Here is a 14,411-nt window from a genome sequence, read left to right as displayed (position 1 = left end):
TGGATATTCAGTGGCGCCTGCGGAAGCACCAAATGTGCGGTCACAGTAAAAGCGATCGATCTATAACGTAGAAAGGCCACATCTCTCAACATTTGCGTGTTTCACTGATTTGTTGCTGCATTGTATCACGCCATTTTTGACGCTTAAAATTAAAAGTTACCCTCAGCTTCGTTTATAAGGTGGTTGTTTTCTTTTTTCGGATCGGAAATTAATCCACCACGCTGCTCCATATACCGGCTGATATATTCGCTATTATGTGTAACGATCGCTATCAGGACATCCAAAAAGGAAAGACATATTTGTACAAATACAAATATCCATTTCGAGCGGGACTCGAACCCGCAAACCGCCGGTGTTTAAGTGCGTACATTGCACACGAACCACTACACCAGGCCGGCTGTTATTGTATTTAACCTATATATCCATAATGTAGATACACCTTAAAAGTCATTTTAATAAATAATTAAATTATTAAGTATCTGTAAATTCTTTTTAATCTAGAATAATTTTATTTTTCTAATATAATTAACAAATGCGACGTTTTGAAAATTTGCTAACATTATTGTACAATCATATTTAAATGTGACTAATTTTAAAAACTATTACTATTTGCTGAGACTATTTGATTAATTATTCGACGTCATTATTGTGAATGCCGTGCCCATCTGTAATTGCAGGTAGACGAACATTTTAACAAAATGTACGTACGCTCGATAGTTTGTTGTGTACCTTGCGTTGATGAGCCTTGAATAAATAAATAAATTAATAAATAAATATAGAAGATAGATAAGGACATTATTTTTACTTGTATTTTACTAATATATCTTTATCAGTACCTAAACTAAATTTTCGAATAAGTATATAATTTCTATACATAACCGTTTTAAGTTATTGTATTTTCAATCGAAACAGATAAGCGTAATGTAAGAAATCATCCTCTTAAAACTAAGTTATTAGTTTTGATAACTCCTTACAACTTCTTTTTTAGATCACGTAAGTCTTGCCTTAAGATATGACCTCGATGATAATAGTTGTTAATATAGTTTTAACTAAAACTATAAAAATGAAAACAAGAAAAAATATCTTTGTTTTTAATAAAATGTAAATCATTGAATACTACTTCAAAATTAATCTGTCCACGTACTTACATTAATCTGTACACGAAGTCTTACGTAAGTCTTTTCTGGAATATTTTAGCTGGTGGTTGGTCAGTGGTGCGTAGGTGGTTGGTAGTATTCGAGATGTCAACTTGAATCAATCGCTAACTGATTAGTGAATACCAAAAACTGGAAATGAGTAAAACCATATCTCTTGGATAGTTATGTATAATAGTTTCAGGCGAGCAACGTACCCACCACGTCTCTAATGTTACAGATGTCTGGACGATTGTAGCCATTTAACATCAACTGGGGTCTGCTCCTTTGCCTCCCGTTTATTAAAAAAAAGTATAATTTTGTAAATGGAATATGGAAAGTTAATATTTTGATGTTAATAAATTACTATCTCGTGTTAAAAAAGATATAAAGTCAGTAGCACTACAGAATACATAAAAGCTTTGATACTGACACTTGTATCTAGATGTGATAAAATTAATGAAAACATAGATAAATTAATTTGAACTAGCCCGTTGGCGCAGTTTGTAGTGACCCTGCTTTCTGCTCCGGCGGTCGTTATTTCGATTTCCACCCTGAGTCTGGGTGTAATATTTATTTATATATATGTATTCTTTATAAGTATGTTTATCGAAAAAAAATGTAGCTATACCAGTCGGCTATTACCTATAACACAAACATTAAGTTGCTTACCTTAGAAACAGACGACTGTGTGTGTATTGTGTAGATATTTATTTATGTAGATATTTATAAAATGTCAATTTAGTATTAGGTCATAAAACATATTTTACATTCTTAATATTTTTCTTCAGATTCTAAAACACTGTAATCACAATACAAACTAAAAGCTTAATTATTTTCAGTATAAAAACGAACACAACACATTTCTATTTCGAAAACTCAGACATATTTTCATAAGTTTGTAATCTCAAACACAAATGAAATTAAATTTACATAATAATATATGAAATTTACATCTAATTATATGTATAAACAAATAACTAAGAACGTATTAAAGCGTGAAGAAAGATTTCATTGTACTTTTAAATACGCAAAAGAAAAGGATTATATTGCGTATTCATTAATATGACATGCATATCTAAGTTGGTTTTGTTTCGCTTATTATGTCAGTAAAATAAAATTAATAAAAAGATAAATTGCATAAAAGAATCTATATAAATGATAATTGTGTTTGCAGGCAAACGAAGAAAAACCGACTTCAATTATATCGACAAGTAATACAACTTAGGTGGACGAAAAAATAGTCAAGTAAATACACATTATCAAAGATTATTCCAAAAGTTGTAATCAAATCTCGATGAAATTTAAATGTGACCACATGTAAGACATTGGCTTTCTACTAAATTAAAAATCATTAAAATCGGTACACCCAGTAAAAAGTTATGCGTATTTTCGAGAGTTTCCCCTCTATTTCTTCCAGATGCCATCATCAGAGCCTGGTTTCCTTATCATGGTACAGCTCTAGGGATATCTCCTTTCCAACAAAAAAAAGAATTATCAAAATCGGTTCATAAACGACAAAGTTATCCCCGAACATACATTAAATATACATATATACGGTCGAATTGAGTAACCTCAAATAAAAAGTAAGTAAATAAGATCACAACAAAATAATACTGCTCTCAAGTTCCGTTAAATTTCGAACAACACATGTTTGAAATTAAACGTTTCGTAAGCTCGACGAATTGTTTGTTTTTTTTTTTTTTTTTTTTTAATTTAGGAACAGGGCTTAAGGGCTAGACTCGCTCGGCAGTAAACTTAATCTACATAATGACTAAACAAAACGGAAGCAGTCGGTTTATTAACCGCCTTAAAAACAGATCGAGGTTCTCAATTCAACTGTATTTTTGTGTTACCTTATAATTTTTATTGGGTGTACTGATTTTGATGATTCTTTTATAATTTTGATATGAGTGAGATATGAATAATTTTTGAATTTTCCCTATTAATGCATATTTAATTGATTTCGTAATCGTTTTATTAGTTGTCGATGTTAATATTGAAGTCTGTTTTTTGTGGAACAAATATAATGTGTACCTGAATAATCGATATATAGTTTACCGTTATAGCTTACATAATTTATATATTCAGAAATATTTCTAACTATTAGTCATAAATTCGTACAGTGCAGATTGTATGGCGCAATTATATCGGATGTGTGTCAAGGACGGCGGGTCGTAGGCCATTGTTGGTGGAACTCGTTCTGTGAATAGTTTTTAAGGGGTGAGGGTTCAGCTTTATAAAGCCCTTAACTGATTTCGTAATGCTTAAAATTTAACGGTTGTTTTACTAAAATATGTTTTAGTTTACTAATATTATAGATGAAAAAAATTGTGAGGATGGATAGATGTTTGTTACCATTTCACGCTGATTGATGATGAAAAATCTACTGAGCTGATTGAAATGAAACTTGGGGCGTAGGTAGCTCCAGAATAACATATTATTTTTTTTATCGCTGGGAAATGCATTTACACACTAGCCCCACAGCCCGGAGGCAACGGGAGTGTGGGGCTCCCGGTACGGTCAGAACGCTCACGGACTACCCACTAAAACCCAGCGGTGCCCTCATGGTCATTGTGGGGCGCCACGGGATAGCTAACACATGCAGCCGCGACCGAATAAACAATATTCCAAACTATCTACGTGACAAGTTTCGGTAACTTTTTCGTGAAAGTTTAACAAACGTTCATCAACAGTAGGAAGTGGAAATATCTAATCATATAATAGAATTGGCTGATTCATACATGAGAGTAATTTCGGAAAAAAGCGTTTAAGGTGTCTTTATGAAAGATAAAAAAGTGAAAACACCGTTTGTGTCTTTCATCCCTCATCACAAAATGTCTGTTCTACTTAGTTCACAAAATATGCTATAGGTTTTATTGTGACTCATTTTTTGAGTTTAGTCTGGAATAGAAGCATCTAATTATTACTCTGTAAAAAATTGAAGCGAAATCGTAACGAAGTGGTTTTGTACACTTATAATAAGCAAAGCAGATGAAGTCATACGGATCAGTAGGTTCAAAACAATGGAAGTTTTTTTGTTCATTAATCACTTAATTAGCTAAAATTGTGTTACCGCGCTTAAATAATGGTTCGTTTTAAAGTTTAGTATCGATATTTGCTCGCACATAAGTCGTGTATCTGATATATCATAAGTTCAGAAGCAAAGCCAAAAAAAATTTGAATCATAATGAAAATTAGAATTAATAGCGAGTGCCAAGAGAATTGAGAAGACCTAATTAGATCGATAGTCGAATTTGAGACAATAACCTTAATAGAATTTTGGAAACCAGAAATAATAGATACTTTTTGTTAACCTTTTAACTAAAACTACACAAACATTTAATAATAACACAATATATATTCCCAAGAGTAGTTATAAAGTAAAAGAGACAAATCTTTGTGGTCTGTTTTACTACCTCTAATAAAAAATATCCTATATGTAATTTATATGTAAGCCAGCGACCTCTTTCCGTCCATATTTTTTTACACGACAAGTAGTCACCAACATATTATATATTAAAACCTTTTCCGAAGCACGCTGCATCTTATGGTATAAGTATTATTCCAATCGGTTCAGTAGTTTTTACGGTAAAACCGAACAAAAAACCGGCTTTCGATTTATTAGTATAGATAAGATAAAAAAAATTATAAATAAAAAGTGACATACGTTCATGTAACTTCAGCTCCGTGGTATTTATAGAAAAAATTTAATTAACCATTAATAACGTGTTGACATGGAGCTTGTTATCTAAGAGATAAGAGATTGGTAAAACTGACAGTTTGTCATAATGGATATTTTAAGAAATATACTAACGGGCCCGGCAGACGTTGTCCTGCCCGGAAAACAGCGCCACCTACTGGGTCCCATTGAGATAAAAACTATACTATCTCCCAAGTTGGACCAAATTACAGATGCTTACGAAAGTTGATAAAAAATGGCTCAGTAGTTTCGGATTTTATCGCCCACGTACAGCGTGATACGAAATTTTTATATATATAGATAGGAAAAATGCCTCAAAGTCTATATAACTAAATAGTAAAAAGAGATCGCTTTTTAACGATAAGGCACCAATGAATATATTGTTAATGTTTTTATTTCATTACTATGTATTATTTCTGTTTCTGGTGTACAATAAAGTGTATTATTAATATTATTATAGTATATGTTTACAAGTTGGAAGCATATAATGTCTTGAGACATATATTTAATTTTTATATACTCACTAGCTGAGCCGGGGGACTATGTACAGTTATTTATTTTAATAAATATGTCGATTTTACTTAATAACACATTATTTAAAAAAAAAAAACCTTGTCCTTATAATAAGGAGCACATAAAAAAATCTAATTTAGCGCAGTCGTTCTAAAGTTATGCTCGTACATTTCAGCGATTTATTTTTAATTCTATAGATTAACGGACTGTAAATCCGAAATAATATTTTTTTTATTATTATTTATAAAAACATAACTAACAAAGATGACGTCTCAGTAGTATTCAAAGTAAATGATGACGCGAGCTGTCACCGGTTTGATTCCGAACATGAAATATATATAAACTAGCTGACCCCGCAAACGCTGTTTTGCCATAGTACAAAATTTCAAATATTTTTCTCAATTTGATCGCAGCACCAACTGTCGGGACAAACTGAAATTAAAATAGAATGATATTTAATATTTGATGCTGCGATGGTAGCGCAGTCTACCGGATCCAATGTAAAACATTCCAAAATTAACAACTACTTATAAATGAAAAATTAGTTAAATAAACATTTTCCAGTGGACCAAATTGTGAATCTAAACCAACCTCGAATCCTCTTGATCTCACACAAAAAAATTCATCATAATCGGTCGAGCCGTCTAGAAGGAGTTCAGTGACATACAGACGCACACAAGAAATATATATATATAAAGATAGGCCGTATATGTGTTATTATTTCAAAGTAACATATATTCACATAGTGAATATTGACATTCTAAGCTTCAATATTCATATATTACATAGCGTTTATTATATTCAATCGTTTCTTAAGATTAATAACTTTCAATACCGCCGAAGGGAGGAAGATGAATTCGTTGATATCACGTAGGATGAAAAATACGTAAAGGAGATTGATAGGGAAGGTGGAGACCAATATCAATTGAATTTCAAAGAAATATGGAAATTTCATTACAAATATTAAGCCCACATACAAACGAATTTGTATTAATTTTTTTGATAACCAAATATTTAAATATAATTTACATGATGGGGTTTTAAAAGTAATCGTATTTATTAAAAGTATCTTTTCTATATACCTATATGTGCCAATGGCCTATATATGCCAATGGCTTTATATAACTATCGGGTATTTCAATTTTGTGCCTAAAAACTACTTCTACTACTTTTACTAGTTTAACTTATTTGTATACGTATCTGAGAAATGATTTGTTGTAATTTAATGACAGTCGTTTGTTGTGCGTATGTATATAGTAATTTATTTATTTGTTTCCTTTCGAGTTTATGGTATTCGCATGTAAAGCAAAATCTCAAAAACGATTTTACAATTGACAGAAAATAAATTTAAATTTTATAAGAAGTATATTATAGTTAAACAATATTATTCGGTTCAAAATTACAGTAGTGATAAAGATGTGGGTTTAGCGACTTTATTTCATTGAAGAGTAATTGTTAACACCAATTACACAACAACGTAAACTTAATCTTAATAAATACTTTAGAGCTGAGTGTTACAATTTATTAAGGTGAACACCACATGCAAAAAGAAGCGTTACATTCCAATATTAAAAAAAAAAACATATTTAGTAATTATTAATAAAGTAATTATTTTATTAAGAACGAGCTTTGCCGCAACCTAGTCCGCGTGGAATGAAAAAAAAAATTATTATTCAGCTAGCAGATTTATAAAATAAATACATTTCTAAAATAAAAGTAGCCAAGTTACCCCTTATTACATTAGCTATCAGCTAGTGAAAATCTCGTCAAAATCGATCCAACAATTTCAGAGATTAGCCGGAACAAACAGACAGACAGACAAAACTTTAAAAAAATGTTATTTCGATATATGTACCGTGTATACATCCATTTGAATTTAGTAAAATGCGGTTATTTTAATATCAGAAACAGACACTCCAATTTTATTTATTTGTATAGATGCCAAACTAATGTCAGCCATTTTGGTGTCCACTTTCCAAATTAAAGGTAAAGTTTCACGAGTATTAAAACCCAAGGTTATGTTTATATGCCTAATTACTATGTTAACACTTTGGTCAAAATTTCCGCAGACACATCTGTGAAAAAATTAAGCAAAATTTTTAGTTATCTTTCATATAGAATTCTCATGTTACAGTATTAGTTAACATACTCCTCCGAAACGGCTGAACCGATTTTAATGAAATTTTGTGAGCATATCGGGTAGGTCTGAAAATCGGGCAACATCTATTTTTCATACCTCCAAGTTATTAAGTATATGGCAAAACAACGTTTGCGGGGTCATCTAGTATACTATACAATTTTATATACGTTTTGATTCTTCATTAGCTTTCAGTAAACCGTATTGACACATCTTAAATAAACTTTAATTTAAGTGTTCAAGCGAACGACTCAATTAAATATTTCTTTTTGAAGCTCATGGATAATTTCTTTGAATTTTCAGCTGAATCGTAGTTTGTTTAGTTTCATCATTACAGCCTATACAGTCCACTGCTGGACATAGGCCTCCACAAGTTTACGCCAAAAATAACGTGAACTCATGTGTTTTGCCAATAGTCACCACGCTGGGCAGGCGGGTTGGTGACCGCAGTACTGGCTTTGTCGCACCAAAGACGCTGCTGCCCGTCTTCGGCCTGTGTATTTCAAAGCCAGCAGCTGGATGGTTATCCCGCCATCGGTCGGCTTCTTAAGTTCCAAGATGGTTGTGGAACCTTGTTATCCCTTAGTCGCCTCTTACGACACCCACGGGAAGAGAGGGGGTGGCTAAATTCTTTAGTGCCGTAGCCACACAGCACTAGCATTATTCAGTTTAATAGAATTCAATGTTTTACTGGACGTCTGCCAGAGCAAACTGTCCATTGCACCACTAACAGACTTGTTAAATACGTTATACAGTTAACCTACTTTTATAATTCATATAATTCTTAATATGCCTTTAGCTTTGAAGCCAACTTGTTTTCACGAATGACGCATTTGTAAATCGCTAAGCTTTATATTTGTTTAAAAGAGCGTTAATTTAGGTAGAGTCGAGAGTGGTTCGACTACGCTCTAGAAAATTTTATTTGAAATAACGATACTTTATGATATATTAACATGTCAATTGGCGTATTAAAAGTAATGAGTACCTTAAATGTTCTATTTATTTATTTATTTATTTATTAATACTTTATTGCACAATACATTAAACAATTGTACAAAAGGCGGGCTTAATGCTAAAAGCATTCTCTACCAGCCAATGTTAGGACGTACAAGAGCAGACGTTTGTAGGTGTGCAAAATCGGGTATTAGTAAAAATTCAGATAAAGAAGAAAATATGCATTTTATTTCTATGTAAATTTAGTATAAAAAATGTATCTTTTCATTTTATTTACAAAACTAATAAGCGATAATCAAAAGGTCTGAATTAAAAACGCATTTTTGTTATGTACTAGCTATTTTTTTTTGTAGTATTAAAATTCCTTTCGTGGACCTTAAGGAACATACAAAAAAAACGTGGGGTGCTTGATATACTAAATGTAACAATTATATTACTTGCAACTATCTATGTGCGGAGAGTTATAAAAACATGATAAAGGGTTATGAAAATATAGTAAAACGCACCCCACGTTTTTTACTCTGAATTGAACTATTCTCTTAATAACTTAAATTTTATTATAATTTTATTTTGAATTAATTAATTATGATTGATTGTTTGATCTTCTACTACTTAATATAAACTCTTTGTAATTAAAAATTAGTTTCTACTTTTTAGTTCGATTAGCTACAAAAGCGTGGTTTTTTAGTTTTTTTTAAACTATAATTTATTAGTTATATAGATATGAGTTTGAACAATATAATGCGTCTTTATATTGACGTATTGTGACCAAGTGAGTGTATGTTTGTTTGGACTCCCAGATAGTAAAAACTATGTGTAGATAAGCTTTAGTACATGTACAATAAATAAGAAGAATTAAGTACAAAACAACTAAACTCCACGAATGTATAATAAGGTGAAATACACACATTGAAATTACAGTGTGAATCTAAGTTTCATTACAGAAACACATAAAATATGAAATACAAGTAAATAATGTATATATACACGAGTAAATATAGCATACATTAAAGTTATTATACTGCAACGTCAATAACAACAACGCAACGTCATGACGCACGACTTAATGGCGTACGTACCGGTACAGTACGAATAAAAACTACGACTTTTCGACCGTTCTACAAATTAATTTTGTTTATTTTTGAAATTTTCTCTCATTAATTTCAGTTCGTTCAAAAAATTGTAATATTGATGTTGGTAAAAGCATTTATAAATTTTTATTATTTTGTTTCAGATCCTCCACAAATATTATCTCTTCAGCTGATTACATATTCAAAATGGACGTCATAACGAACTAGTCACACTAAAAAAACCGTTTAGTGTGCAGCCATGTTCGTTTAGGTTTTTAGTATCATATCAATTAACTCATATGCACAGAGAGGCCACATACGTATTTCGGGATTCTCTAAAATTAAGACAGAAACTATTACAAAGAACGACGACATATTTTAAAGTCGTCGAATTTGTAAAAAAGGACGCAATACGGTATTTTACATACGATTACGAATTAAACACCTAATATTAGATCATATATTATGAACATATTCATAGGTAACGACTATCATTCGAAGAACCTCGTTAAATTGAAAACTATTTAAATTACGTATAATTATTTTTAATAAAAGAAAATACAGACAATAAATAAATATTATTAAGGTTAATTTTCTTAAAGAATATTAAGTTTAGAATTCATACAGTGAGCTAAATTTATAGGATACATTAAAAAAATCTGTCATCCTCGATCGTTCGATTTTCAAAAATGGCGGCTAAAGCTGAGCCTATCGGACCAAGAAACGGTCATGAGTTGGCGCCGTTGAACACGAGGGCAGATGGGTCTGAAAGGCCTCACGGAGTAACGATAGTCCTTCAAGGATCAAGGAATTCCTTACAAAGAGACGCTCCGGATGAGGATAGAGCTGCCTGGTCCGGAAAACTTCAATTCTTTTTATCTATTATCGGCTATTCGGTCGGACTTGGTAATATTTGGCGGTTTCCGTATCTGTGTCAACAAAATGGCGGAGGTGAGTCATTCTTAATTATAGTTATACGTAGAAAAAGTACAATTTTGGTAGTTAATTAAATTTTAATTTGTATTGGATGGCGGTTGCAGAACATATTTAAAAAAAAACAAACAAAAAATTTATTGGTTTTGAATACAAATATTAAAGGTCGTGCAGATCAAAATCGTAGTCTAAAATTAAACAGTACCAGCGCGAGGTACTGCGGTATTGATTTTGATGCTACGGACGTCTACGTCGTAGACCGTAGATCGTGCTACGACCCACGTATTTGTCTTTTATTACCTAGAGACCGTGAAATGAAGATTAAAAATTAAATTTAGTTATAAAATAAATACAATTAATTTTAGTTTGTACATGTATTTAATTGGAACAAATAAACGTGTATATTCTATGGTTTCGATGCTCAGAAAAATTAGTCTTAGAATGCTAAGCTTGGGTGATAATTATTTTTAGATACTTTTTAACTTTAATCTTTATATAAAGTCAAAGATTACTTAATTTTTTTATTTTGCCTATTTTTTTAAATAATATTTCATTTATTTTTTATATAATATTATTTATTTAATTTGTAAATGGCAACTCAATTTAAATTTTTACATATAAATACGTTTTACATTACAAGGGCCAACATTACCGAATATTTGTTCAAGAAAGTTCTTCAATAACGTTTTGTTATTGGTCGCGCGTGTCTTGGCATAATAAAATTTACGACAGAGAATCCACTTTGTTCTAAAAAAAAAAAAAAAGAAATGTGTGTTTTCAACAAATTCTTAAGGAAGTAATTACAATAAAATGTATTTAGTATTGGAAAAATAGAGTATAAGTTTATTCTCTATAGACAAAATATATTACTTTATAATGGTATTTTAAACTCTTTCTAATTTTCTCGTATTTTTTTTTATTTAAATTAGTATTGCAATGAATAGTATATTTACAAGAAAACCTAATGAAATAATGTAGCCTTATCTAGGTTACAGCCGCTCAATCTATTAAAAAAAATATATATTTTTCCGTAGCTATGGCTCATACAGTCTTAACATAATTGTCATGAACTTGAAAAAAATTCTATTTTGATGTAAAACTGTCCTTATAGTTTAACCAGTCATTATTTTTAATGATCACTTATTAAGTTGTTGTTGAATCGTATGCTATTCTACAGAAATTGGAAGATACACTAGCTTATATGACATTAATTAAACATATTAAGTTAATATAATATACAAAACTAAAACATTTAGTAGCTTAACAAAATATATTTACACTGTGTTATGAGCTTTATTTACCATAATACATCATTTGAATTAGCGTTGTCTTTGATATAAGGGCACTAAAGGCCCTCAGTATCCAGTTACCTCAAAAGACGGACTTTTACTTACACACTAAAAGAACGAGTTCTCAGAGATCCCTGAGTGGCCTAAACGACTCTAATGATTAATGTAAATCGTAATATGCCTTAATATTACCATAATATTTATTATTTCAGGTGCATTTCTCATTCCATTTTTCATAATGCTCATACTGGAGGGTATACCTCTGTTCTTGATCGAAATGGCAATTGGTCAGAAGATGCGCCTCGGTTCTCTTGGAGTCTGGAATACTATTCATCCCTGGCTAGGAGGGATCGGGATAGCCAGCTGCGTTGTGACTCTGTTCGTCGCTCTGTACTACAATGTCATAATTACTTGGGTCTTCTTCTATCTCTTCAATAGTATTCGAGTGAGTTTACTAACTTAACTAGTACTGATTTGTATTCACATTATTAAGTTCACAAACTTCAAGTTACGTCTTTGGTATAATCTGAAAAAAATAACTTAGATATAACTTAACTTATATATACCAAATTTAAAGCAACGGTAGCAAAATGCCGTAAAGTTGTGACTTTCGAGCGCGGCTAGAAAAATTTATTTCATGACTTTCAAATTTCGTAGCACCATATAATAATTTGACAAAGATTTGAAATAGCACTGAGAAAAGACAGAATAATACACTAAATTAGGAATATATAGGAAATATATAGGAATATAATTTAAGAAAAAAATTTTGCGTCCAGATCTAAAGCCCAATATTTGCGAAAGTTCTGAAAAGTTCTATAAGCAATAAAAATTACCGTAACTACATTTTTGGATAGCTTTGATTAATTATGCAATAAATAAACAAGTGTGTGATGGCAAAATTTTATGTGTAGCTTAGCGCTGACCAGCTACCCTGGGCCCACTGTCCTCGAGACAATGGAACAGCCGAAGCCGAATGCACCAAAGCTTCAGCCACCGTGTACTACTGGTACAGGGAGGCTCTTGACGCGTCCCCGAGTATTGAGGAACCTGGTGTCCCTCGTTGGTGGATAGTTCTCTATTTGCTTCTGGCTTGGGTCATTGTTTTCTTCATCGTCATGAAGGGTATTCAGAGCAGTGGAAAGGTAAGTTGGACGAATTAGATATTTTTTTCTTTATTTCGTAAAGTTATAGTGTTATATTCTAATTAATTGTCTGAGTAATCATCTGTACTCGTGTTGTCCGATATTAATATATAACTTAGCCTGTTTTGCGCAGGTTTTAATACCAAATTTAATTTTATTCAGGAAAATAGTTAACTCTAGTTAACTTAATAAATTAATTTTATTAGATTTGTAAAAATTGCTATTGAGGATGATAATACCATAGCAGTTTTAAATTACATCACAGAGTTATCTTAGTAAGCGCTTCGTCTATAAGTTTTCATCTATGTATTTAAAGTACAATCAATACAACAGGAAATAAATAAAAGACGAAATTTAAATACCAATATATTGTAGCAATAGCAACAGTTTTCATTATAAAAAAAAAAAAAAGTTTTCATTAATCAACTGTTATCACTGGATTCAAATGAGGTCACAATTTTCATCGCAGTATCGACCTTGTACACAAACACGGCATATTCATATGTTCTCAAGAGACAATAATTATTATGATTAGTGATCGCCCAGTGGTCGAATTTCGACCGTAATTAATTTAAATTATAAGTTTGAACATTATTAAGGTTCTGTTGTCAAGGACTCTTCTATAATAATAAACAAAAGAGTACATATGCGTGTGCGTGTCAAATACATGGTAGTGTGTGTAATGTTTTTTTTAATTGATTTAATCTATATTTATACATAATTAAAAAAATATATTAGCACCTGACTATTACACACCTTCTCTATATAAACTATAAGTGTTCAAAATTTCATATCCCTCCGTCCGCGCAACTTTCGTAAAAAAGGCGTACAAAGTTAAGGCTTTACGTATTAAGATAATCATTATATAATTAAAATTTAATCTGTAAATATACGTTAATCATAATACTCTTTCAAACAATTAGTTCTACTTCCTTCATTTCTTTGTACATAACTGTAAAATTATCATTATATACTGATTTATATTTTGGCAAATAAAGAAAGTATATAACATTTATAACTCCCAAACTCCCGACTGATGATTCATATTTAAGTTAAAAAAAACAAGTGTGCTTTAGACCATGCGACTGAAGTAAAACTTCTTTACTTGTCCCTACAGTAATATACTAAACGTAACTCTCTCTTTCTATCTTCACTAACTTATATCTCCTTCTCAACTTCCGTTCGCCTCGACTAATCACACATTTCGTAACGCTCTCGTCACGAATTCACCAACTTATTCCCCAAGTCAAGCGTTCGTAAAGAAGTTTTACTTCGAAAATTGACGATCCATTTGTTGATAAGTGTTTACCGTGGATTATGTATCCAAAGAGCTCTTACCACACCACAGGAGCACATCACTACTTGTTAGCAGCTCAAATGCTCAATATTTTATATTTCTTCAGGTTGTCTACTTCACTTCTCTGTTTCCGTACGTCGTGTTGACTATATTCTTCGTTCGCGGCATAACTCTGCCAGGATCAGCTGATGGCATCATTCATATGTATAAACCGAAGGTATGATTTACTTTGAATCT

General features: G+C 31.4%; 1 protein-coding gene across 1 annotated transcript in view; it reads left to right on the top strand.

The window, feature by feature from the left end:
• Nucleotides 1-10,199: 10,199 nt before the first annotated feature.
• Nucleotides 10,200-14,411, top strand: part of LOC123665585 (sodium-dependent neutral amino acid transporter B(0)AT3) — a 38,199-nt gene continuing 33,987 nt past the window's right edge. The window contains exons 1-4 of the mRNA XM_045599870.1: nt 10,200-10,461; nt 11,945-12,177; nt 12,647-12,877; nt 14,281-14,391. Of these exons, the coding sequence (XP_045455826.1) occupies nt 10,200-10,461; nt 11,945-12,177; nt 12,647-12,877; nt 14,281-14,391 (837 nt within the window). The remainder of the gene's footprint in view (nt 10,462-11,944; nt 12,178-12,646; nt 12,878-14,280; nt 14,392-14,411) is intronic.

The sequence above is a fragment of the Melitaea cinxia genome, chromosome 24 (assembly GCF_905220565.1).
Source record: "Melitaea cinxia chromosome 24, ilMelCinx1.1, whole genome shotgun sequence".
NCBI classification, from domain to species: domain Eukaryota; kingdom Metazoa; phylum Arthropoda; class Insecta; order Lepidoptera; family Nymphalidae; genus Melitaea; species Melitaea cinxia.
Note: the sequence above shows the minus strand (reverse complement) of the source record. Positions and strands in the feature narration are given on the sequence as shown.